Below are 27,002 nucleotides of genomic sequence, written 5' to 3'. Positions count from 1 at the left end.
TAAATACTCTGTATACCTCAATGTTCTGTTCATCAGAATGATATATTGTGACATTTTTTTTAAACAGATCTTGAAGAGATGAAATGATTCATAGAATGAAATGTACATTATGCCAGTTAAATTAATTAAGTCATTACTCGTATCTCCTCAATGAACAAGGTTGTAAGAAAGATATACTCATAGTATTAATTCCTCATTGTACTTAACTTTTGTCTGAAAAATTTGTCATTTGGGGTTTAATAAAAGAAAAATTTGAGTGAGCAAGATAAATGGAACACACTGTATAAGCCCTCACGTCTTCTCTGTTTCCGGAAAGAAAGCCAAAGAAGGTAATGTTGGACACTACTAAGCCAACTCCTTGCAACAGGGGGCGTCAGGAGTCTTGGACACAAAGTTATAACTGACACCAATGTCACCGAGGGGGGCCAACAATACTTCAAGTGGATCTAACGCCAGACACGTGGGCCGCAATAGTAGACGAGGACACCAAATCGAAGACACTCATTTCCACAAAAACTTATTCTGAATAATCGTACTATATTTAGATTCCTGGTTTGAAAAATCTTATGTTTGAGGTCCCTACGGATAGGGATGGCGGGAGGAGAGAACTGGAGGGGTGCAGTGGAAACTTCTTGAAGTTCCTGTGAAGAGCGTGGGATATGCTAAGTGGGGAGGGGACACGGAGGGGCAACTTATGAACACCTATATAACCGGGACAGTCGGCTAATATTGGCACCAGTGTGTGTGTGTGCCGATAAGCATCTGCTTCAGGGAAGTTCACCCTCAGCTTCTCCGCTTCACCAAACTCACAAACATGTCGCTCGAACGTCAAGTCAGGGCCAAGGTAAGTAGCCTGTGTTATTAGCTATTGATGTGCAGACGTTACGGATTCAAGAAAAGATTTTCCAGTTACTAGTAGTGAAAGCATTTGGACTTACGCTAATGTAAAAAAAATATATTTATTCGAAATTAAAAGGCAGAGAACAGAAGTAAAAGTCACTTTTAAAATCAAATTAAATGTTTTTATAGTTGGTTATTTAACGACGCTGTATCACTACTAGGTTATTTAACGTTGATGAGATTGGTGATAGCGAGATGGTATTTAGCGAGATGAGGCCGAGGATTCGCCATAGATCACCTAACATTCGCCTTATGGTTGGGGGAAACCTCGGAATAAACCAAACTAAGTAATCAGCCTAAGTGGGAATCGAACCCACACACAAGCGAAGATTCAAATCGGTACGCAAACGCCTCAGTCGACTAAGCTACGCCGGTGGCTCAAATTAAATATTGAGCGAATTCGTACACAATACAACAGAAGAATGTGGTCTTCTGTTTGACACATCTTGCTTTTGTGAGGATTTCTTTCTAAAGACTTAATTTAAGGAGTTAGTCCTTTCTGCCGTATAAACTCCGACGTACCTCAGGGGACAGAGAGCTGTTATGATCAGAGACTGCGTTGGAGCGTGGGTTCACATCCCACTTGGACCGATTATCTGTTAGAGTTTTTCTTTTATTTAGTCAACTGCCCGAAGATAGATCTGAACCTCACAAGTGATATTAACAAGGCACCACTTATGAGGCAACTAAGCCAGGAGATAATGGGGTAGGGTGGTCAGTTCCTTTCTCTTTTCAATGCATACATCTCCGACTAGCTACATATTACACTAGTTAGACTTCAGATGCATACAAACAATTGTTCTTCCTCTGACACATCGTGAAGTGAGATGTACTGCCTGATAATAGGTGTACGTATCAGCCAGAACCTCAATCAAAGGTACTTTCCAAAGTATTTCTCAATTTTAAAGCAAATGTCAGGTAATCCATGATGGTCTCATCTCGTTCAAATACCTCCTCACTGTCACCTATGCCACTGACGCAAGATAACATTGTATTTGGTACAGTTTTCTTAAGTAACAAATTAAAATAACGTTTAACTTGAATTTTTTTTGTTGATTGTTATCTCAGTACTTCTTCAAAATATGTTTCTTTAATTGTAATCTCTGTATGATTAGACTCCACAACTAGGAAGTCTCTCTGGTAATGTAGTCACCATAGAACAACTGCATAAAAGAGATCTTTTATTTGACAAATGAGGGAGTCAGAAGCAAAGGAGTACAAGTGACATTTCTAAGAACATGAGTTAAGTGCATCTAGGGCAAACTAAAACGTTTAAGATTTTAGTGACAAAGGGATACATCTTTTAACCACATCACACACTAAAATTGAAATAAAAAAATTCACGGAATTTACGAAATCTTAAGCACTTTCAACCACATTTTCTCACAAGTAACTTAAGTGCACTTATATCCCTTTGCTTCTGACCTCCTCAAATATCAATTATTTTTAGTGTTGTATTGGTATAAATAAATTTACTCCAGTCCTGCATTTTACAAAAAGATGAGCTGTAGTCTTAGATAACTGATAATATACAATTGTTAATCTTCCTTTAAAACTAGTATTAATAGGATATTTTATTTACTAAAATATTAATGATTTGTGATGCTATAAACATTAAAGTAACCCTATTTGAATCATGTATTTACGAACGAGATATTTCATAGTATGTGCTTGATATCAAACACATGGTCCAATAGGGATAAGCAATCATCTTACTTAATTCATTGTGAGAATCAAGTACGTCACTAAACAAAGAGTGCATTCATTCTGATGAGCTGTCTAATTGTATCTATTCAAGCATAATACAATCCACCTGATAAGTCCATCTCTTTGTTGGTTTTCAAACGACTCGTCTATCTCCCGACTTTTAATACGTAACTTGCTCAGTTATTCATTTCAGTTTATGCCAGCTCAAGCCATTGTGAACAACCCTTTCATGTTAATTGAATCAATGTTCTAAGAAATTAATAACAATTTATTATAATATAATAAAAATGTGAAATATCGCAGTTGATTTAATATGATTTGTATGCAGAAATATTTAACTGAAATAAAATTTTGAAGTAAGTAAGTGAAATAGATTCATGCAGTATGATTGTGATAATTATAATTATTTCTATATTGAAATACTGAAAATATCGAAGTAAAATTGAATTGAAAGAGGTGAATTGGGAGGACAAATTTAAAAGGTACGTAAAACGCGTCCTTGCAAGGGGTTCGGGGCTGCAAGAAACTAAATATGTGAGCTCCAAGCCTGTTGGCCACTAGTCTCACTCCGGGTTACGCTGCTCCACTGAAGGAGCTCTAGAAAATTTTGAAGGGGAAAACCGAAAATGGACGTAACCTCTTAGGTACCACATACGCGAGGGGGACGGAAATGTGATCAAAGTGATCACGGGACGGGACGAGGAAGAAATGGCTGGTGTAAATCTGCACATTGAAATGTACTGTGTCATTTCGCAGTGCAGGAGGAATCGAGAAGACTCTGTCGCCTGTTGTTCGATGACAAGGCAGGTGAAGGCCGCCAGGAGAGACGCCGTGAATTCTGAATCTGCAAATTGAAAGGTTCCCTGTCCTTTCGCATTGCGACTACATGAGTGACGTTGCACATGTATTTCATAATTTTATAGACTCTGAACTAGGACATTAAATTGTTTGTTAGAAAAAAGGGGAACTTATGAGGAAGGGCATATAGGTCCGTGGCCTCGAAGTAAAAGAATTTACTGTAACTTATTTCTTTAATCATTGTTTCCGGAATAAGGAAGCACTCGCAGAACTAGTTAATATTCTAAATCTTCTCAGGACATTGGAAAAATTTTTATTATAGATATTCTTAATAACACTGAAAAAATTTTTATTATACATCTTCTTAATAACACTGATTGAGACTAAATTTGGTATGATAACCGAGGAAAATGATGACTTTATTGCATTTCATCCAAAATAATTTTAAAATGTGGTAATGAGATTTGAACTTCAAATAAAAAAAATTCCGCAGTTTGAAGTTCCTCAAAAGCACTTCTTAAGACCGTTTTAAGGATTCGCACGTTTAAGTCATCGAATAAACTCCGACATAGTAGAAGAAAATAAACAGTAATATCAGTTCAATTGGTTCTCATATTGTGACAGAATTAGAAAATGCTCGCCTAGTAAAAATTTATCTTCATTACAAGAGTCGTGATTTTTGTCCATTTAGATAGAAAACTCAATAAAGAATAATTTATTCCTCTGGCGTATTTAAATAGCGTTGACGGTTTTGTGTAAATTTAATTTAAAACCATTAATTTCAAGCCTCTGAACGACGCGAGCAGATTGCAACGTTGTTGGCAGGGAGTAAGATGGAATAGTTCACCTACAGAGACGGACCTGTGTTCGGTATCTTCTTACATCTGTATTACGAGAAGAGATGTTGCCAGACTATCTCTCAACTTAATTTTCTAATTAACGGTGCATTTAATCATAAAAAGTAATATAGGTTTTCTATTCATTTAATTGTAGGTACACTATCATCCCTTTCAATCGGCAGGATTATTTCATTGCCACCTTGTATATGAATGATTTCGAAATTTTAATTGACACTATAGGCCTACAACAACTTACAAGCAAACATTCTGATGGGGCAGATAAAAAGTTTATTATTTTACTTTCACCATGTTAATAATATTAAAAGAAGTACTTATACAAATTTTGGCCACTCGACTACAATTACGAGGGCCGTAAGAAGTAAGTTTCTCCAGGGGCCGTTAATTGAAAGATAACACAGTTTCACTGGGAAAAATTATTGGAAAAGACAGCAATTGTTGAGCTATTTTTGAACATTATACCCACCGGAATTGAGAGGTGAAGACGGCTGTCAGACACTGAGTTTGATCCCAGGCAGCACACTTCTACGACACAGGAATACAAAAGTTGATCCCACGGTATGACAAATGTCTGAATTCTGGTGGGGAATATGTTAAAAAATAGCTCAACAATTGCTGTCTTTTCCAATAAATTTTTCCATGAAATTGTGTTTCCTTTCTGCAAACGGCCCTAAGGAAATTTATTTTTTACGCCTGTCTTAATTGTTCTCTAGTGGCCAAAATTTCTACAAGTACTTGTTTGGACGTTATTAACATGGTGGAAGGAAAAACAAAAACTTTTTTATCTGCCCCCGTGAAAATGTTTACTTATTAGTTTAATTTACAATACTGCACATATTTCGATAGATAGATCATGATATTAAAGTAGCTCTCTGTTATTGTGCTAGCTGGCTGGAAAGCGAGACGCACAGCAAGAGAAGGAGGCTCAAGAATGGATGGAGGCTGTCCTAGGAGAGAAGTTCCCCCCCGGAGAAGCGTATGAAGACGTCCTCCGCGACGGCCAAGTCCTCTGCAAACTCATGAATAAGATCTGTCCCGGCAGCATCCCAAAGATCAACACATCTGGTGGACAGTTCAAGATGATGGAGAACATCAATGTGTGAGTACGATATAGCCTAGATGCGAACAGTTACAAATGAACACTACATAAAATTAAGTCTTGTTCTGAATAATTGCTATACGGGGTGGGCCGTAAAGATGTTACCACATTATAAGGAAGAACTTGCTATGGTCAGCACGATCTCCCGACATCACGCCGTGGGATTCAATCCGTGCCCGCCTCTATGTATCACCGAGTCATAGAGAACACGATTCTATGGATGTATGCGTGCATCGAGAACGGTGGCGTCCAGGTTAAAGGTATTTACTAACTGAGCTGCATCCTTGAGAATTGACAGTGAAAATAAATACCCAAAAATAATTATAATAGCAAAAACCGTAACCTCGACATATCCATATAACTTATAACACCTCTTTGGCCCACCCTGTATTATCTTTGAAGAAGACTAGCCAGACTAGACATGTAATTGTTACTTTTTGTTACAATTTAAGTATAGAGTTCCAGATAAAAATACCCAAAACAAAAAGGAACTTCCTCATGTTATCATTTTTTACCATAGAAACGGATGTTTTCTATATTGGAGGTTAATTTCCATATTGCTTTCTAAAACGACACTAAACATACGTAACAGACTTCAACTCGGCTAGTCACAACACGCTTACAATCTTCTCCTGCAGTGTCAACATTTTACATTGATCAAGGCCAAGATAACCATCTGGCGCATGCGCTTAAGCAAAATATAACATGTCAGAGATTCCCATTACGATTACGAAAACCAGAAAAGTATACAATAAATATTTTCCTAGAGTCCTATATATTTTAAAATGAAACATTAATGCTTTTGTCATTCGAGAAATCTGATCACTTCTGTTACTATGGTGACATCATACAAGCTCGCTACGTCACGCAAGCGATAAGAACCGCGCTATTCCGCTCAGGCTATGAATATATACAGTAAATATAAAATATTAATTAAATTTTCAACCTTGTTTTAGTTGAATAAGTAATATTTGTACACAAATGGGGGTGATTAATAAATGTGGGAAGTCTAAAGACAGAAATAGTTAACATTGTCTAATTATAAAAATAGTAATAAGTCCAGAATGGATACAAAATACATTATTTCTCTCTACTATTCACTATAATTTTCAAACAACTCATTGGCGTCGACTATCAATTGCATTGTCCAGAGACTACGTCTCAGAATGAGGATGCAATTACGAAATAATTAACGAGAAGGGTTCGTCTTGTTAAATTGAAAAGTGGGTGGTATAAAGACAGGAAGGAAAAGACATATCAAAATTCTATTTCAAATTTAAAACATTCTTACAATCCTAACTATGCTCACGAACAACATAAACGTTTCACATAAATAATTATAGGGACTTCATGAATCCCCTGTGACTTTTTATTTTGGATTTAATTCTTCCACGTATTCAATATATCAATGTCAACTATAAATTGTACGAGGTGCCTCTATAAAGTAAGTTTTCCTGTGGCCGTAATTTAATAGAAAGGCTTATTCGGACAGATGCAGCAAATTTTTAGCTATTTTTAAACATATTCGCTACCGTTATTTAGACATTTGTCATACCGTGGAATCAACATGGAGGTGCAGACGGCTGTCACACATTGGTTCCGATCCCAGGCGGCAGACTTCTACGTCATAGGGGTACAAAAGTTGATCCCATGGTAAGAGAACTGTCTCAATTCCGGTGGGGAATATGTCGAAAATAGCTCAACAATTTCTGTATGTGTTCCAATAAATCTTTCCATGAAATTCTGTTTTCTTTCTGTAAACACCCCCAGGGAAACTTACTTTCTGGGCAGCCCTCGAATGTTGCAATATCTTCGAATAGTAATGCAATACGATAAAGCCGTGGCGAAAATGCCATGGTGCGCCGAGCCACTGTGTAAGCTGCAACGTGCATAGCACCTATGGAGGGAGGCGGAGAACCTAAGGGGAAGTCGTTTAGGACGTGTAACGAAGAAAGAAATGAACAAGAAAACATAGGACACATTATCACAACCTAAAATTAACTGTCTTCAGAATGTCTCTGCGACAAAGTTTCAAAATCAGGAATTATGTCACTTACTGCCAATCGTAGTTGATCACGAAGGTATTTGTCTGTCAGTCGTGATCTAAATTTGATTTTTACTATTTTCATTGTTGAAAATAATTTTTCACAAACGTAAGTTACAGCGAACATGGCTTCAACAGAGCAAGCGAAAGAACGAAGCTTCAAATATTTATTTTTTTCCAAAGATTTGAAAAGTTCAATATCTGTCAAGTCCTTACATCTAGCTTTCATTTAACGTCACATTGTAAATCTGTGAGTTTAAATTGAAAATCTAACCGCATTATTCGTACATCTGCTGTAAAAGAATCGATGTACAGAGATGATAATGATGATAATAATAATAATAATAATAATAACACTTAACTTTTTAATGTTTCATCAGTAACATGTAGTAACTTATAATGCCGTTTTATGTTATACAACCGTTTTCCTAGTAATATTTGTGAACTAATCATACATTTAATATTTTCATCATATTGTAAGCAAAAGAATGCATCCTCCCATCCTACTTGAAACTTTCGTTTTTTTTATAGAGGTACATGGTTTCGAGAGAGACATTGCGACGATACGCCACTCGCAGGTCCGAGACAAATACAAATAGAACGGAGTTTGACTCCAGTGAGTAAGAGGGTGAGGGTTGTACGTAGGTAGGAATCGAGAGAAAAGCACTGCGAGCCACAATGTGCTCGTGAGTCGCATTTTCGCCGCGGCTGCGATAAAGACAGTTCTGCTAATTAAATTAGTAAGCTATAGTTTGGAGCTATTTGCAGTTTCTATTGACAGCTATTTTTTTACTTAAGCTTTCTTTTACAGTACATACCAGTGTAAGATTTTTCAACGAGTTTTCTACCTGTTGATTTTGTAAGAGTTTCTCTTAGGCCGGGTGCACTCAGAATCAGACGCGACGCCTCGCGACAGCTTAAAACTGTCTGCTCGCGACAACTCATTTACTGGCTGTGTGGGTTTGGAAAACTGGCCTAGGCTAGAAAATGGCGTCAATGAAAGAGGACTGTCTATATGAGAAATTCTATTGTATTTGGTTATTCTAATGAAGCTTAATACGCCTAAAAATCTATACGATTGAAAGAGTCTTAAAATTAAATACTACTAATGTACAGCACAAAGGTCATTTTATATGTTTGTGACTACTTCACGACTCACAATTAAGAAAAATAATATATTAAATCAATAATGAGTAATAGTATAGAGCAGAGAAGTAGACTTACTACAAATTATTATTATTAATAATTATTAAGGAGTACGACAAGTTTGCCCATTGTCACAAAGTCTTTTCAATATATACATGGATGAAATAATACGCCATTGGTGTGAGGAGTACAAATTAGGAATTGAAATTTAAAGTTCCATAAGACTAAACACAACTCTTTTTGCGGACGACCAAGTATTAGTTGCAAACTCCGAAGAAAATTTACAGATGGGTATATTTAAACTAAGTAAAATCGTACAAGAACATGGCATGAAGATTTCACCAGAAAAAAAAAAACAAAACAAAAATAATGGCATTTGAAAGTACAAACCCAATCCGAAGCAAAATTGTTGTTGAAAATGTGATTTTAGAACAGATAAATTCCATTTCATACTTAGGATGTAATATATCATACGAAGGAGAGAATGATGTAAGCAGAAAAATTAACAAATTTTTACAAATATTAGGACTGCTAAACCATACCCTAAAACCAAGTTTAGTACAGAAACATTCCAGAATAAAGCTATATAAAACCCCTGCACTACCAACTCTCCTCTATGGATGCGAAATTTGGGTTCTGAAACAAAGAGATATCAGGAGATTAAGAGCAGCTGAAATGAAATATCTGCGACGCAATGCAGGATACACACTTCTGGACCACAAGAGGAACGAGGATACATTGCAGGAACTCAACATGCAACCATTAGAAAAAAAAAATTACAGAATACAAAAACAGATAGCTTGAGCACATTTCTCGTATGGAAGCTGGCCGGACACCCCAAGAAATGCTAAAATACCACCCTCAAGGACAACGACGACGACCTGCACGTCCACAGAAACGTCTATTGGATCCTGTATAGCTGGAACCGAAACAGGCCAACAATGGCCTAATTTCGTGCCTGAAATATGATGATGATGATAATAATTATTAACGTGATGCTTTCATCTCATTTGTAATTTCTCACATATTTTTTAGAAACCACACTATTGTCGTGATATTGTTTCAAAGATTGTACAGAAAGTATCTTTCCTGTACTGAAACAACTAATTTAACCGCATCGAGCTCTATTATTGGTTGAGTGGAAGAGAAGGCCTTGCGGCCTTAACTCTGCCAGCTAAAATAAATCATTATTATTATTATTATTATTATTATTATTATTATTATTATTATTATCATTATTATTATGAATAATGTGCACTACACAACAATAGTATTTGTAGATAGTGAAAGCGTGCAATCATAGCCACTACTAACGCATGCGCAGTATACTACAGCTATCAGACAGTCTTTTCGCGACGAACTTCTAGCAGTCATTCGATGTTGTCTCTCCGTGCCTCCTCGTGTATGCTCGCGACCGTCCCGTCGCGTCTGATTCTGTGCGTCTCACATCATAAGAAATCAATGGGAGACAAGTACCAACAGAGAAAATGTCTCGTCGCGTCGCGTCGCGCCGCGTCTGATTCTGTATGCACCCGGTCTAAGAAATCAGGCTTATAAGAACGTTGAAAATTATAATGCATGATAAGTCAAGAATATTCCTAGCACTAGAGGTGAGAAGAAAAGATTATGTTAAATACCAGAAAAAATATTAACTGCGACACTTACAGAAAATTTTAATGCAGTATGAAACAAATAACATAATTAAAATAAAGAAACGGTAACAAAAAAAAAAATTAGGACTGTGACTTTTATAATTTGTATAATGTATGTTTTCCTTCTCTTTGAAATTCTGAACCAGCTATAAAGTCCTCCATGAATGAACCATGATAGTAACAACACAGACTGCCAAAAACATGTAGATTGTAAAGATTCCAATTATTTCACGGTGAAGGCGAGTTGGTTGCCAACTTCTCACTCAATTCACAAAGCAGTTGTGCGGACAACGCTCGTCTCTTTTACATTGTTCACTTGGACGCTTACTGTGACGTCTTTCAAAGTCGACAATTAGTCCTACTTTCAATTGGGCAGATCCGTAACTGTTTTAATTACCGCATCACATTAATCACTTCTGTCATACTTTGCGGTGGGGGTCACCATTCATTTTCCTTCAACAAGTTCTACATAATCTTTGTAACACACTGTATAACCAACTCAAGTGGTAAAATAAAATCTATGGAAGTGAAGGAAAACGACTTAAATTATTCAAAACAAACATTAACTGGGAAATGAAACTGAAGATTGATATATTCAGACATAGGGGAAAGTCGGGTAGTATCGGACATCGGGTAGTATCGGACAGTGCGTTTTTTTCATCTACCACCTTATGGTAGTACCTGAATGGCATGGTTACGTTTCTCTATGCGACATCACAGAAACTTAACCATGTCAATCAGGTACTATCATCGTGTGGTAGATGAAAGAAACTCACTGTCCGATATTACCCGATGTCCGATACTACCCGACTCTCCCCTACGTGTAATATTATTTCTAGAGCTATTAAAAAATACAGTACATTGTCGATAAAATTAACAAATTCAATAGATTGAATGACATTTTTACAATGAGAAATACCAACAGATATATAAATGAGACTATACAAAATTACATGCAATCCAACATTATGTTCTGGGTATGAACTTCCATTAAACACAGACAAAGAATTGGAAGCTAAATAAAATGTCCTAGGCGAGTAAGAGCTTTCAGATGAATTAGAAACAAAGTTATTCAGATGATATTAATGGGGAAAGTACATCATTGGCCTGCAAAAAGTTAGTGAAATTTATTTTTTTATAGCTCAGCTACTATAAAAGTTCAATGAACAAAACTTTTCATGCTTAATATACGTGCATTACACTTTGTAAAACACTGTTCAAAATATTAAAATGGCTAATAATTACCTGTAAAAATGATATCAAATTTGCGTTAGTGTTTTACAACCGTAAAGCATTTATATAATAAAATCTATATTTAATTAAATATATGCATGATTCTGTTATAGACATATTCTAAAGACTTACATCAGCAACACAGTTCAGGATCTTTTACCTATTCCTTCAGGAAATATTTTTTTTTCTTAATCAAAAATTTTTTTAAATTCAATATTGAAGGTAACGATTAAGAAAAAAAAAAAGCGATTGCAGCGACATTTTACTACTTAATTAACTTATTATTCCCAGAACATGAATTTTATCAGCAATCGAAAAGTATTAGGAATAAATTTGAATAAGGAACAAAAAAAAAAGTTTCCTACCCAGGCAGGATTCGAACCACGAAAGTCTTAGTTACCAGTCTATCGTGCTCTGGAGTGAACAAGACACTGAAATCAGCTACAAGGGTCGGTCCGATTTTTTTTTTGCCACTGCTGTACAGTAACGAAGGACCGCTATATTTGCTCATCTATTAAACTCAAACACCAGAATCTGTCAGAAGTGTTTGTTTTTTATATTTCACACTCCGGCTTCTTTAGCTTATAAATAGCACTGGCGTAGCATGAAATTTTGAGCAGGGGAAGCTAACTCAAGTTGTCTTTCATGTACGTATGAGAAAACGTATTGCAAAAATATAGTCTTAAAATAAATAATAGTCAATATCAAGTCAGCAATCCGAAGATTGGTTGGAACCTCGTAAGTAACACCAGTAAGGCATGACCTCAAATGGTACGTAGTAAAATATGATTTCACGGTTTACACATATCTCTAACAAATAGACACGTATACGTATATCATTAGCTCACTCCCTGTCATAGTTAGAGAAATCACAATATTAGTATAATTACGTAAGTATGCGTCTGTCTTTTGGTTCTGTCCTTCATTGACAGCAAGGGAGTCGGTCATTTGTTTTTTAAATCACACTTCTGTTCGTAAGTCAGTTTTGATAATACAATTGTCCTAAAAAAATTGAAGTAAATTAGTGTCAGGAACTGTTATTTCGCTCATTATTTATTATATTAGCCACAATGCAGACTAACAATTCAACTAAACACAACTGACGAAAAGGGAAAACGCGGAAACTACTTATTTTAAATGTTAAAGCTAGCTTCTTCGCGAGCCTTGCGACTAGGGTAGCTTAGTTAGAAAGGGATGAAAAATCTGCGGAGTTGGTTACACAGAAGAATAGTTAAGAAACCAGTCTGCTTGGAAGCTGGTGTGTGCAGGCTTCTTGTTTACTGCTGCATCACAAATCATCCTGAGCTGCCGCATCACAATATTTAATGCATAAATATAAACTCTGTTAAAATTAATAAATAATTTTGTTCATAAACTGCAGGTTTATTATGAAATTATTATTAACTGGGGAAGCTGAGCTTTTTAGCTTATATTGACGCTACGCCACTGATAAATAGCAAAACTTTCTTCAAGTCCGCAAACATTCATGGCGTATATACAGGCACAACACTACAGATAAAATAATGGCAAATGACAAACGGTAAACAATCTCGTAGCAACGCAATGTTATGATGAACGAAAACGCTGCACACTTATGTAAAAACGTAATAACTTTTCATCATTGTACTATTAGCAGAATGGCTAGACCCTTAGATTTACGCGCCGAAGATTCAGGTTCAAGTCCCAGTAAGTTAAAGTTGGATTTATGATTGAAAAACCATCATTAAGATAAGTCTTCAGATACAGATCTAATCCCACTTATCACACCATTCTACTTATAGCTCTCATTTTACGTAACCACGGTAACCAGGCAGATAAAAACAAAATACTCCTCCTAACTTATAACACTCAGTGACCCATTTTCATATATTTACGAAATTCCAACACTCGGTCTCCACACGCAATACACTGATTTGCGCTCCTGTCACAAAATTGGAAAACCTCCAAATTCTTTTCTATATTTCAAAATATCTTACTTCAACAGTAGGTTTTTCCCATATTTATTTCTTGTTCCAGCGTCAGCCATTTCGCAAGTGATCGTAAAACTATTGTTAGAACTGTGGGTCTTTCTTCAGATCTGTGTTTATATCCCGTCTCCCCGCATTGCTTCGGCAGCTGCGGTCATTGAGGTCATTTTCATTTCAGGCTCGTTTTCCTTCGTAGTTACTTCTCATATAAATTGAAGGCCTATACCACATATTGCAACAATTCATTTCTAGATTTCTATATCGTTATTTCTCATTTAGCGAAGGTTTACAGATTGTTCAGACTATTTAAACATCATAACCTTAATAGGAACTGGTCACCCTACCCCATTATCTCCTGACCTAGTTGTCTAATAAGTGGTGCCTTCTTGGTGTCACTTTCGAGGTTCAGATCTGTCTTCGGACAGTTGACTAAACAACAACAACGTTTATATTATGAAACAACCAAAGTCAGAATAAGAGAACAAATGTCAGAAAGGAGTGAAATAGGGAGAGGAGTCCGACAAGGATGCTCTTTATCTCCTACCCTGTTCAACATCTACTTGGAAAATTTAATAAAGAACTGTTTTCATAACATGGGAGATGTGACAATAGGAGAAAGAAGAATAAAATGCATAAGATTTTTGATGATAGTGTTGTTAGCAGAAGAGGAGACGATACTAAGAGATATGCTACTGGAGCTAAATGACAGCTGTGAGCAGTATGGGATGAAGATAAATGCAAACAAGACGAAGACCATGGTCATAGGAAGAAAAATAAAGAAGTTAAACGTGCGAATTCTAAATGAGGCAGTAGAGCAAGTGGACAGCTTCAGATACGTGGGGTGTACTACAAGCAGTAACATGAGCTGCTGCCAGGTTAGTCAAAATTAGGATCGCAATGGCCAAGAAAGCTTTTAATAGAAAAAGGAGCATCTTCTGCGGACCTCTGGAAAAAGAACTAAGGAAAATGTGAGTGAAAGTGCTTTGTGTATGGTGTTGCATTGTATGGAGGAGAAACATGGACATTACGGCGAAGTGAAGAGAAGCGACTAGAAGCATTTGAAATGTGGATGTGGAGAAAAATGGAGACTGTGAAATGGACAGACAGAATAAGAAATGAAGCTGTGTTGGAAAGAGTGGGTGAAGAAAGAAAGATGCTGAAACTGATCAGGAAGAGAAGAAGGAATTGGCTGGGTCACTAGCTGAGAAGAAACTGCCCACTGAAGGATGCACTGGAAGGAATGGTGAACGGGAGAAGAAAATATCAGATGATAGGCGACATTAAGATATATGGATCATATTTGGACACTAAGAGAAAGGCAGAAAATAAGAATCTTTGCAAGTCTGGAGCCTCTTCGTACGTATTAGTTGTTTAGAATTCACTATCACTGCCATTTATCAATCTCTGAACAAACTACGAAGAACATAAGCAGCGGCTGGTAGCTCCGACGTCACATAAACAGAGGTGACGCCATATTTTAAGAAACGGAGATGATAATGAAAGGGAAAATTTGAATAGTATTGATGGAATTACGAGGGAAAAACGAGAGAATCTTGAGGAAAAAACCTCACAACCTTGTCTTGTACTGGAGCACCTTAACACTCTAAGAACAGCCGCTACTGTTCAGATTAGTAAACAAATTCGATATAATCAGTCCTATATAATGTATGTGATTCCAGCTATCCTAATAATTCATTTCAAAGGGTACTGAAAAGCTGACTTTGTTTCAGGTTCCAGCAGGCCCTCAAGAACTACGGTGTAGCTGATGTGGACGTTTTCCAGACAGTGGACCTCTGGGAGAAGAAAGACATTGCCCAGGTTACAACTACACTCTTCGCTCTTGGCAGAACGGTAAGAAAATTCCCGGCACATCACAATCGGTTAGAAACAGAGAAATAGTGAAACTATCAAAATAGGCATATCACTACAAAAGACTTGGATAACAAATATACTTCCATAATATTAGAGTAGCTCAGATAGTATCCTGTTTGCCTAATGATCCGAAATAATATTGAGTTCGATTCCCGCTCGGGAGTTGGTTGAGTTTTTACCTAGTTGTAAGGCGAATGTCAGGTAATCTATGGCGAATTCTTGGCCTCATTTTGTCAGATATCATCTCGCTATCATCAATTCATCGACACTAAGAAATTGTTGATACGGAATGGCTAAATAACCTACTAAATATTCGTCTTAAGGGAACCAGGTAGTGATTAGGGGCCAAAAATCCGATTTTTTGTGTTTTAAAATAAAGTACAAAACTTGCTCTTGAGGGTATTTCTGCAGATAAGCCTTTTAAATTACCTCTTTAAATTTAAAATTCACTTTTTCATAAGTTGACATTTTTCAAACTTAAGTACATTTTTCTCTGAAAGTACTGAATCAATTTAAATGAAATTTTTACAGTGTTTTCTGCAGCCTATGTTCTATATAGTACACCTACGGGTTTAATAATATCACACACAAAACACGAGAAACAATATATATATGCATTGAAAAAGCTAAAAAATGTTAAACAAAGTTCAATATTTTTTCTGTTTTACTACGGGTGAAATATTTAACTAAATTTTGCTTTAGAATTTACAATATACATTATGAGATAACTTAAAAAAATACAAGGTGTATGAGTGAAGTTTGTAGCAAGTAATGTGCACTCGTAAAATGAGGTACACTTAGCAAAGTGGGAAAACAGTTTATCAGTTAGGGCCTTTCTTTTACACTTGGATACGAAACAAACAAATTGTATTTTATACCACTGAATTCAGAATGATTGATTGTATAAGCCTGGAAATTTTTATTCCATTTTAAGCGCTAGAAGCCCAGAAATATTGAACTAAACTTTTGTATTGAAACTTTTTATCGCACAGGCATCACTACCCAGTTCCTTTAAGCGTTTCTAAAAAAAATCCCTTTATCATTAAGAAAATGATACCCATTTTACAATTTATTTTCCTGGATTCATATTCAATTATTAAAATGCATCACAATAATAAGATAAATTTTCATTTTCTGCATTGGACACAAGAAGCATTCCTTATTTGGTTCATTTATCTATCTTACTAAGGTGAGATTATTCGTTCTGCACTTACGGTCTTACTAATAAAAACTCTTATACAGACGTTTAACTGTCTTGTACTTATACAATGAATAGCTCGTTTATAAGTCGCGTGTAGGCTAAATTCCTTACTAATAATCACTACATACGTCGTGTATAACAGTATAACTGTTACACAGCTACGTCACAGTTTCGTTTTTACTTCATTACCAAAGATAATAAAATAATTGAGGTTCTCTATTGCATCCGATAGTGCGTGCTAGTGTGCTGCGCTAAGTATCGATAGTACAAGGGGGCCTGATCGAAATTTGTTAAAATTCAGATATTTCCTATTTAAATATTAAAATGGAGAAAGAAAAACGAAGCATGTGATGTAAATCTGTCCAACAGTCGCGTTGTTTATTATAAATCTCTTTCTGGATTCAATCTACAGTACAAAAACTAGATGTTGTCGTTATAAATTCGGCTGTGTGGTAAGTTTTCTATCGTTTCCATTCCACTGTATTTTCATTTTTCGTCGAATCAATATCTCATTGCCATGGATTTGCCTTTGCAGTTCATAAAAGAGGTCAATAAACTATTTTCAATAACGATAGGAGCAACAGTCCCCTCTAGTTACAGTGACAGGTTAAGGAACGGATTGAACTTGTCATAATTTCCAGAACTATTCCGTGTACCACTTGGCTGCCTATCCTAGATCATATATGTAACAGATATGTCGGGCTTTGAGGTTAACAACTTTTGTCAGGTTTACTACGCTGCCATCTAGTTGTTACATAAGGAGTCACGTCATAATTCCCATTTGAATTGCTTTAGCGACTGTGCTGCCATCTCGTGTTCGTTTACGGCGGACGGGTGGCGATCCTGGCGGTTGTTCTCTTCAAAGTGCTGCCGATTTTAACGTAGCGAGGAGTTATCTGTTACATATATGATCTAGGCTTCCTATGAAATTCAGTATCTGGTAAAAGACAACTCGAGCCTAATACTAGCCATATAATATATCATAATCATCATCATTTCTCCCTGAAAAGCTGTGGAATAACGGTTAGCATGCCTGACCGTGAAACGAACGGACTCGGGTTCAAATCCTAGATGGGACAAGTTATCTGGTTGAGATTTTTCCGAGGTTTTTTTCCCCAATTCATTAAGATAAAATGCTGGGTAAATTCCGGCGTTGGACCCTGGACTCATTTCGCCACCATTATCACCTTCATATCATTCACATGCTACACAACTACAGCAGTTGATAAAGCGTCGTAAAATAACCCACTAAAAAAAAAGGGATAGCACAAAACGGATTTACCTACATAAACAGTGGGTTTGAAGAGGTTCGAGGAATTTCCCTGCTTTGTCTCTATTAAAGAGATGTAAGTTGTAACATTATTTTATCTGACAGTAAAACAAGCGGGCCCGGGATCGAATCCTAGATAAAACAAGTTACCTGGTTGATATTTTGCCGACGTTTTTCCTCAATTCATTAAGAGCAAATGCTGGGTTACTTCCGGCTTGGACCCTGATTCATTTCGCCGGCATTATCACCTTCATATCATTCAGACGCTAGATAACCACAGCAGTTGGTAAAGTGTCGCAAAATAACGCACTAAAAAAAGACAGTAAAAGTGGATTTACCTGCATAAGCAAAGGGTTTGAAGAGGTTCGACGAATTTTCCTGCTTTGTCTGTATTTAAGAGAAATAATTTGTAACATTATTTCATCTGACAGTAGAACAAGCGGGCCCGGTTTCGAATCCTAGATAAAACAAGTTACCTGGTTGAGATTTTGCCGAGGTTTTTTCTCAATTCATTAAGAGCAAATACTGGGTTACTTCCGGCTTGGACCCTGATTCATTTCACCGGCATTATCACCTTCATATCATTCAGACGCTAGATAACAAGAGCAGTTGGTAAAGTGTCGTAAAATAACCCACTAAAAAGAGAAAGTAAAAGTGGATTTACCTGCATAAGCAAAGGGTTTGAAGTTCGAGGAATTTCCCTGCTTTGTCTGCATTTAAGAGAAATAATTTTTAACATTAATTTATTAAAGAATTCTTTTCAGCATGTCCTCTTTCGAGGGTCGAGATTTTTTATAAGTTTCCATTTTTTCCTATTCTTCTACAGTTGAGTTGCATCTGCTTCATGACATTCTTCTTCTCTTCTTTCGTCGTCCCTCTTAGCCTGGTCCACCCATTTCCTTCTTTATCTTCTTGGTCTGTTTACCCTTTCTATCGATTATAGCGCATTTTGGGAAATCTATCATCACCTATTGTTTCCAAATGCTACACTCAATCGTTGCTCTAACGATGTCTTAAATAACACTATAGAAAATAATATATTCAAATTTTTAAATTATATTTTATACAAAAGATGTAGCATATTAGCGGTCAGTCACTAATTATAATTTATTTCGTCCATTTTTACTGCCATGAATAGCTTCCTGAATACGATATGATTTCTGAACAGTACATGTTTCAAATGTTTGTTATCGTATTTCCAATTTACTATACCGGTACCCAATATTTCTTTTCCCAGCGATATAGCCCCATACTATGAAAAGGGTAGATAGATAAAATTCCAAATCTCTCTTCCGATTTCACACTGTGTGATTTTTACTTGTGGGGACATTTAAAGAACATAAGTCTAAGATTTTTCGGAAGTATGACTACAATTAAAAATATCGTAGATATTACAAACATAAGAACCAACAAAATAAATCGATTAATATTAATTGTTTAAATTATCTCAAAATTTTATTATTATTGGATGGATAATATAATATAGAAAAACCTAAAAAAAATTAATGCAAAACCACCGCTTCCATATTCAACATTAAAACGGATTTCACTTCAATTGCTTATATTTTCTTCATTTTGTAAAGAAACTTAAAATTTTTTGCACTTGCACATTACACAAGAAATATAATATTTTACATCACCACCCATTGTCATAACTCCATAGTAGATGTATGTGTCCACCATTTTGTCTTCGTCCTTTGATACAAGTAACATCTCTTCAATGTATTAAACCAGCTGGGCCATTCCATGACAAAGTGGGCCTGACCCCAGAATTTTCAAACATCTTATATAACATCGAATTTTGAAGATTCTGTAAGAGAAAACGCTGAAGTTATCTGTGAAAGAAGAAATATGGATATCAGTTCACCATCCATCAAGAAATTCGGTTTAAAAAGAGTAATGGAAATTTGCAGGCCTGAACTAGATTTTGTACTGTAAAGTTAATATCACTGTATAAAGCTCCTCATTCCATTTGTTTGCAATGTTATTGTGCTGAATAAAAGAAGATAGTCCACTGTTGCAGCCACAATAATATTTTGTTTTGAAAAGTAGCCATACTTCCTAAAATTAGTGCATGTTATGGTGCTTGTTTCAATGTCCGACCTGCGACGAAATAACTTAAAAAGTTTGTTTCTAGAAAAAACAAAGCTGGAGCTGATAGTTGAAGCTATTTATAAGTAAACTTGTCCTCATTAACATTAAGAACCCAGTGTTTCAGCTTGATACACAAAGAAGTTTTCGAGATTAATTGTAATTATTGTGTGTCCTACCCGTAACAGATTTTATGGAGACATCTCTTTCCACATATGGACGAAACGACTTCAGCTGACAGAATACAGAACTGGCTCGAAGAAGATAAAAGGAAGTATGAAAGTCATAAAGAAAGGATAAGAAAGGACAAAAGACGGCAGGAAAAAATGTGAAGAAAAGTAAGAGAATCGAGTAGTGCATTAAAAGGAAACAGATGTGAAGGAGCTGAAAACAAAAAAGAAAATACTAGCAAAAGAAGAAGGATGATATTTTAAATAAACAAAAACAAGTCCATTGTTTCTGTAGGTTATTTTACGATGCTTTATTAACATCTTAGGTTATTCAGCGTCTGAATGAGCTGAAGGTGATAATGCCAGTGAAATGAGTCTGGACCAAAAGTTACCCAGCATTTGCTCATATTGGGTTGAGGGAAAACCCCGGAAAAACCTCAACCAGGGAATCGAACCCGGGCCACCTGGTTTCGCTGCCAGACGCGCTAATCGTTACTCCACAAGTGTGGATTATAAGTCCATTGTTGTTCTAAATTAGGACAAGATAGAACTCCCCAGGCACTTGTAAAGTGGTGTTAAGATAGTTCTTTCTCACGTTCTGTGGAAAAACTTTGCTGTTGTAAGGAAGTTTACATTGGAATGTATACCTGATTCTGGCAAAAGAGAGGGCCAAGAAAGTATATTCGTTCAATATATGACATATAGTTCCAAAGTTCAGGAGATGTATGCTCAAGATCATATCTATCGGCTTGCCCCTGGTATCAAAGATGTCTGTGAACATTCCAAAACTGGCAAGATGATAGTTTACTAGGGAATCGTCAGAAGATTGTTACTGACAAAGAAGCATACAATGGTTGAAAACAGAACACCCATCAGCCAAAATAAATTTATCAAAATTCTTCGACCAAAGGATATCCTTAGGGGAGAGTTGGGTAGTATCGGTCATCGGGTAATATCGGACAGTGATGTTTCTTTCATCTACCACCAGATGGTAGTACAGTGATGTTTCTTCATCTACACCAGATGGTAGTAGCAGTGTTCAGAAACGTAACCATGTCACTTAGGTATCATCATCTGGTGGTGGATGAAAGAAACATCACTGTCCGATATTACCCGATGTCCGATACTACCCAACTCTCCCCTATGTCAAGTGAAATGCCACATATTATGTAAGTTTCATACAAATTTTAGTTTCTTCGTAGTTTCCATCAACAAAAAACTCCTGCACCTTGTTTCTAATAGTATAGAACTTTTAGAGATCAATTGCTGTGGTTTAGAAAATGAACAGTGTAGACCGACCGGACTGCAGTGAAAGCATTATTTCAAGAGCTATGATTCTAGCAAATTAATTATTCGTTTTACGTATCTATTAGGACTAGTGAAACGCAAAGTATTTAAGCCCTACTATGATTCTAATAGAGACAATAAATGCGAAAATGACGATTGCAGAAAGCTACAAGAACATAGTACAGGAACGACAGCATCGGCAACTCATGAAATTAACCCACTATAATTTGTGTTAGTGGAATTTATTACTAAGACTAGAAAAACTAAATATCAAATCATAAGTATGCAAAGTAATGTAGATGATGATAGCGATGTGAAAATAATGTGCATGCGGACAGTTCATGAACCAGGAAAAGTTTTCAGACTGGTGAATTGGATGTCTCACATATAGGCATGAACAAATATTGTGTATGTCCTTCCCCAACAAGTAATGAAATGGCTGTGTGAGAAATTGCATGTTTCATGATTTCAGTGAACCTCATATAAGTGAAGATAAATTGAATAATTCACATCATGTCCCACCTATGACATTTGACTATCCCACTCTTGACAACAATTACAATAATTTATATTTTGCATGTAAATGTTATGATTCCTATTTTATGCAGATTAGGGTGAAGTACAACTCCTTCTCAATCAATTTGAAAGTATTTTGAATTTCTTTTACCAATCACTCCACAAAACTTCAATAAAACTTTATACTGTGTCATGCATGATGTCCATTTTTGGTCCCACCTGTAACAAGACTTCAAACCTGAATAGTATTAAAATTGAGGCAAAGATTTCTTCAAAATTAAAAAATGATGTAAGATTTTAACGTCAAGAGTGCATATCATATAATGGTTTTTCATTTTTGTTATTATTGAATTAAATATTTGCCATAGTGTGCAGAAAAAATGCAATGCAAATGCCACACCCGTAACAATGGAATGGTCCATATCCTCAGAAGTGAATGGGATTTTTCCAGAGAATCAAGTATCTTTGCCATTACGATCAAGTTCACTATATTCTGTATGTTTTCAGCTTTACATTGGAAATAATTTGGAGAAGAAATTTGATGAGGGAAAATTTATTATTAAGTGACGGAGTACCCCCCAAAAAAAGTGTAAAACAGATTTCCGTAACCTAAGTTTGTCTCAATTCTGTGAATATTTTCACAGATTTTGTTCTTGACAGAATCAGACCTATTAAAAAAAGAAGCTTCTCTTTCGTCAAAGCAACAATAAATTCCTCACTGACTACTGATGTGCAAAGACTTTGCAGAATTGAAATGAAAAGTGCAAAACAGTCTCTAATTTATGGAGGAGCAGAAAGACTTTCCACTTTTCAAAAGTTTAAAAGTGAAAAGTGAAATGTTGCGAAGTTGCAAAGTTTAATAGTGGCATAGACCCCTAGTATTTATTTCAAAATTTCAGCTCATTTTTTCCCTTCAAAATCTAATCTCAACTTTTAAGTCGCTGCAGCAATGACATTTCTTCATTCGAAATGAAAACTGTGCATCGATTAGGAAAAAAAAATCATATTTAACCATACTGTCCCCTTAAAAATTGCACTGTCAGGGGAGAGGTACACTGGTGTTCAAATATACCTGATCCCTACTAATTGATAGTGGCTGAAAATTTTTTCGTGTAAGTGTGGCTCTTTAGTTATTTCTTGCACGAATAGATGGCGAAGATAACAGTCAGTGTCGCCAACAGTACATTAAAATACCCACATTTTAGAATTAAAAATTTCATCCATATCTAATGATTGTAAAAGCGGGAAACCGTTGATAGTATCAATTATGAGAATAATTTATACTTAATCTACATCATAATTGCCCTCAATACTTTTTACCCGTCCCAATAATAGTGTCATCTACTGCGAACAAGCGGAACTACTTCAAAACTGTTAATTTTTTATATGTTGGTTCCGACTTAGCCCATGGTTAGACAGTTCGCTTACACCAGGCATGTCAATTGATGCCCAAAGGAGCAAGCGCGCGTTTTAGAGCCCAGGAGAGCCTGAGCGGTTTACAGCGGAAAGGAAGGAGACAGACGAAAGAGGGGGTATATGCCGCTTGGTCGAGCTATATTCAGGGATGGCCAGTACTGATTCAATAGATAAAGGGAAGAGAACTTATTAAAACTCTATTCATGTTAATTTTTAGATTTGCCTGAGAAGTATAAGTGCATTATAAGAATGTAAGTTTTAATTTTAATGCTCATTTTTCACAAGTTTGATTTTTTTTATTCAAAAGAAATATTTTCTAAACTTTTCGTATAGAAAAGTGCAATTTTCAGGTATAGGCCTATTTATTTAGTAGCCTTACAGAATGTTTTCGTAAATCTAATACACCGTATATACGTATTACTGAAGATAGTGTATTGAAAATTTTGAAAATATTCGCATGGAAATTGCTTGTAAGGAAATGAATTAACAAAGCAACTACTGTTACATCATAAGCAAAAGATACGTGCCCATGTGTTGTAGAAATGTCAGCTCTATAGCTTCAGCAGATTTCGAGAAAATAATTTAATATTCTGATGATAGGAAGTTGCTCACAAATATCACCTTAAAAGCATAATGCGATAAGAGTTTTGTTATGAAATATTAGTTACACTTAAAACAGATACAGTACCTAGGTAACTTTTCTTTGTACTGTAATATTGTTTTGATTAGTTTATTGATTACTTTTATAAGGCTAAAGATACCATTAATATCAATTCCAACTTATCATGTCATACTCAATCTCTTTCTTTGGAATATCACTTTCTTTATGAATGATGTGTTTCATCCACTTAATACAGTATAATATTATACTACTATGGAATTTAAAGGAATATTCCTTCTTAACTCTCTATTATGTTATTAAGATTAAAACACAAGTGCAATATTAAGAAATCAGTGTTAGTACTTTTGTTTTACAGACAATATAGATAATATTGAACAGAAAGCAGCTATATAAAAGTAACGACATAAAATTTCACGTTCCGTTTGAAGTTTGTGCACCACTGTTTTCTTAATCCAGACGTCTCCAAAACCGTACTCGCCGTACTCGCGAGTAAGCCCCTGAACGGAACCGAAGCCAGTACGTAATGAGTGCGCTACGCCTCACCCATCCCCACCTGTACTGTACTCAATGTTTATGCGCAAACGAAGAGCAGTGGCGGACTGCCATTATCATTGTGTTGGTCGGAGTGTTTCACCGTTTCACAATGTCTTCTAATCATGGACGTAGTACATTCAAGGATGAAAGGGAAGAGAAATATTTTGTGTTAATGGGGAGAATGTGAAATTCTTAATTTGTTCGAAAATTCTTAAGGGTGTGTTAAAATTCAACATGCGACGAAAATACTCGATTCTTCACAAAGAATATCATACAATTACAGGCATGTTGGACACGTGAAAATAATTTATTTTGGGACTATCTGTATAACTGTTGGTTATAAATAATAATCACTATATAATACAATACGTTTACACTCAGTTCCGCATGACAAACATATAGTTTTTCGTTTAATTTTAGGTGAAATGCGTAGGCCTACAAATATTTTGATAAATATAAAACAAGAAAATACAAACACAAATCATACACGTGTTCTCAATCTTAAACAAAAAAAGCTTCTTGCTTGCTATGTTTTAGCTTGGAATATTGGAAAATCAATGAAGCCCTTTACAGAAGAATCATTTGTAAAATCGTGCATACAGGACGTTACTAAAATACTGTGTCCAGAAAAAAGTCAAAGTTTAAGAAAATTAAATTGTTTCCAATTACAGTTCAGAGAAGGAATTTCAAGACTCCAAATGTAATTGAATCTGAAGTCGAAACCACAATTAACCAGTTTTTAGCTTACTCATTTGAATTGGACGAAAGCACAGATAGAAATGACAAAGCTCACCTAGCCATTTTCATTCGAGGAGTTAATGAACATTTTACTGTGTCTGAATGTCTTCTAGATGTAATTACAAAATATAACTGGAGAAGATTTTTTCCAGGCACTGAAAGGCACCATACAACAGAAGAGGTTGAATTTGCAATGACTTGTGTCAATAGCAGCAAAAGGGACTCCAGCTTCCTAGTATGTCAAAATAATATACAAACGTATGATATTTCTTATTCTTTTGATGATATTATTTGTAAACATAAGCAGACCGTTGCCGCGATCCCCCACTGACCGCTCCCATCTGTTGAGGTACGATTCTCTTCCCCTTCTCTAGCCTTACAGCACACTGTGTTCGGCGGGCAGCATCGAGAGCACGACTGACGATACGCTTTTTGGAGACCTCTGGCTTACACGATCATAAAATTCTAGATCAGACATCTTTGAACGCAGTGTACCAAGAACTGGAAATAAATCGACAGTCTGAGAAATCTCATTGACTTGTACATTTTGTGCTTGCAGACATACCGGCACCCCGAGTGGCAGGGACCCTACCTGGGCCCCAAGCCAGCAGAGGAGTGCAAGCGTGACTTCACAGAGGAGCAGCTGAGAGCAGGCGAGACCATCATCGGCCTGCAGGCCGGCCAGAACAAGGGAGCCACCCAGGCGGGCCAGAACATCGGCGCAGGTCGCAAGATCCTGCTCGGCAAGTGAACCCTTCCCGTCCACCTCCTCAACTAACCCTTTATAGGGCAAAGACTTCCCACGCCGCCGGACACTCGGAAACAAAACAGTTTTTGGAAACCAAATTGAGCACACGACTTCAGATTATGAGGTTATTGACTGATGGAATTTACTTGCGGTTGTTATCACTTCTCTATAAAGGGTTAACGTGACGGCCCTTCTCCCCCTCCCCAAACACGCAAAGGGCCGTTCACTTTGTACTAACGTATCCTGCACTCCTTTGTCCCCCACGCCTGCGCATTTGTTCATGCACTCGGTGAATATTTTTGTATATAAAATAAAAAATGTAATAAAACTACATTAAATATAGAACGAGAAACTCTTCATATAACAACTTTAAGTTGGTTCACGTTTCAGCCATTGTTTTTGTCAGCGTGTAAGAATTCAAAGTCGATCGACCCTCTGAAACTTGAGGATGAGACTAAGAAAGAATAACATTCTTGTCATCTTGCAATGTATTTCAACCTAACTACATACATCCTGATATAATTTGGCCCTATTATTATTTTTTTTTTCCAAGGAGTACATAAAATTATATAGGTAATTCTGCTAGTCATTATATTACGTGTGTATTGATGTTGTCTAGAGGTAAGATCTTTGTGATATCGTGACTGTTTTATATTTGTATCGACTGTACAAGAGAAGAAATAAAAATCGCATTTTGAAACTTTTGTGTGTTACCATTTGAAGAGTCCACTGCAAGAATGACGGATGTCATTTGGAATACATTTTTCAGGAGAAGCAATTGAAAGTTTGAAATGCTTAGCGCTGAAAGCTTAACTGTGATTTTCCAATCATTACTGGACAATGACTATCAGTGTTAATGCCATATAGGGGAGAGTCGGGTAGTATCGGACATCGGGCAATATCGGACAGAGCGTTTCTTTCATCTACCACCATATGGTAGTACCTGAATGACATGGTTACGTTTCTCTATGCGACATCACAGAAACGTAACCATGTCAATCAGGTACTATCACCGTGTGGTCGATGAAAGAAACTCACTGTCCGATATTACCCGATGTCCGACACTACCCGACTCTCCCCTAACTCTCTATGTACATTCTATATGTCTTAAGCTATGCATTGACAGTCTTGGTT

The 27,002-nt window shown here is 36.2% G+C and overlaps 2 protein-coding genes across 3 annotated transcripts in view; one reads left to right on the top strand and one right to left on the bottom strand.

The window, feature by feature from the left end:
* Nucleotides 1–27,002, bottom strand: part of LOC138698523 (uncharacterized) — a 598,444-nt gene that overhangs the window by 354,675 nt on the left and 216,767 nt on the right. The gene's annotated exons all lie outside the window — the stretch shown is intronic.
* Mp20 (Muscle protein 20) lies at nucleotides 686–26,568 on the top strand. Of its 2 annotated transcripts, XM_069824511.1 has the most exons (5): nucleotides 686–844; nucleotides 5,150–5,361; nucleotides 15,134–15,254; nucleotides 20,026–20,175; nucleotides 25,680–25,815. In XM_069824511.1, exons 1-4 carry the CDS (start codon nucleotides 815–817, stop codon nucleotides 20,167–20,169), a joined length of 507 nt encoding a protein of 168 aa, XP_069680612.1. In that variant the 5' UTR covers nucleotides 686–814; the 3' UTR covers nucleotides 20,170–20,175; nucleotides 25,680–25,815. The 2 variants fall into 2 exon arrangements, with proteins under 2 accessions (XP_069680612.1, XP_069680611.1); XM_069824510.1 differs by lacking the exon at nucleotides 20,026–20,175 and having other exon boundaries at nucleotides 25,680–26,568.

Source organism: Periplaneta americana, chromosome 4, assembly GCF_040183065.1.
Source record: "Periplaneta americana isolate PAMFEO1 chromosome 4, P.americana_PAMFEO1_priV1, whole genome shotgun sequence".
NCBI classification, from domain to species: domain Eukaryota; kingdom Metazoa; phylum Arthropoda; class Insecta; order Blattodea; family Blattidae; genus Periplaneta; species Periplaneta americana.
This window is presented reverse-complemented; position numbering and strand designations above follow the sequence as displayed.

Bases quoted from the DNA above. Each gene is read 5' to 3' on its own strand.
- Mp20 (XM_069824510.1), top strand. From the start codon at position 815: ATGTCGCTCGAACGTCAAGTCAGGGCCAAG. The intron at 5,362-15,133 runs GTGAGTACGATA...ACTTTGTTTCAG, and splicing joins ATGATGGAGAACATCAATGT to GTTCCAGCAGGCCCTCAAGA. The intron at 15,255-25,679 runs GTAAGAAAATTC...TTGTGCTTGCAG, and splicing joins TCTTCGCTCTTGGCAGAACG to ACATACCGGCACCCCGAGTG.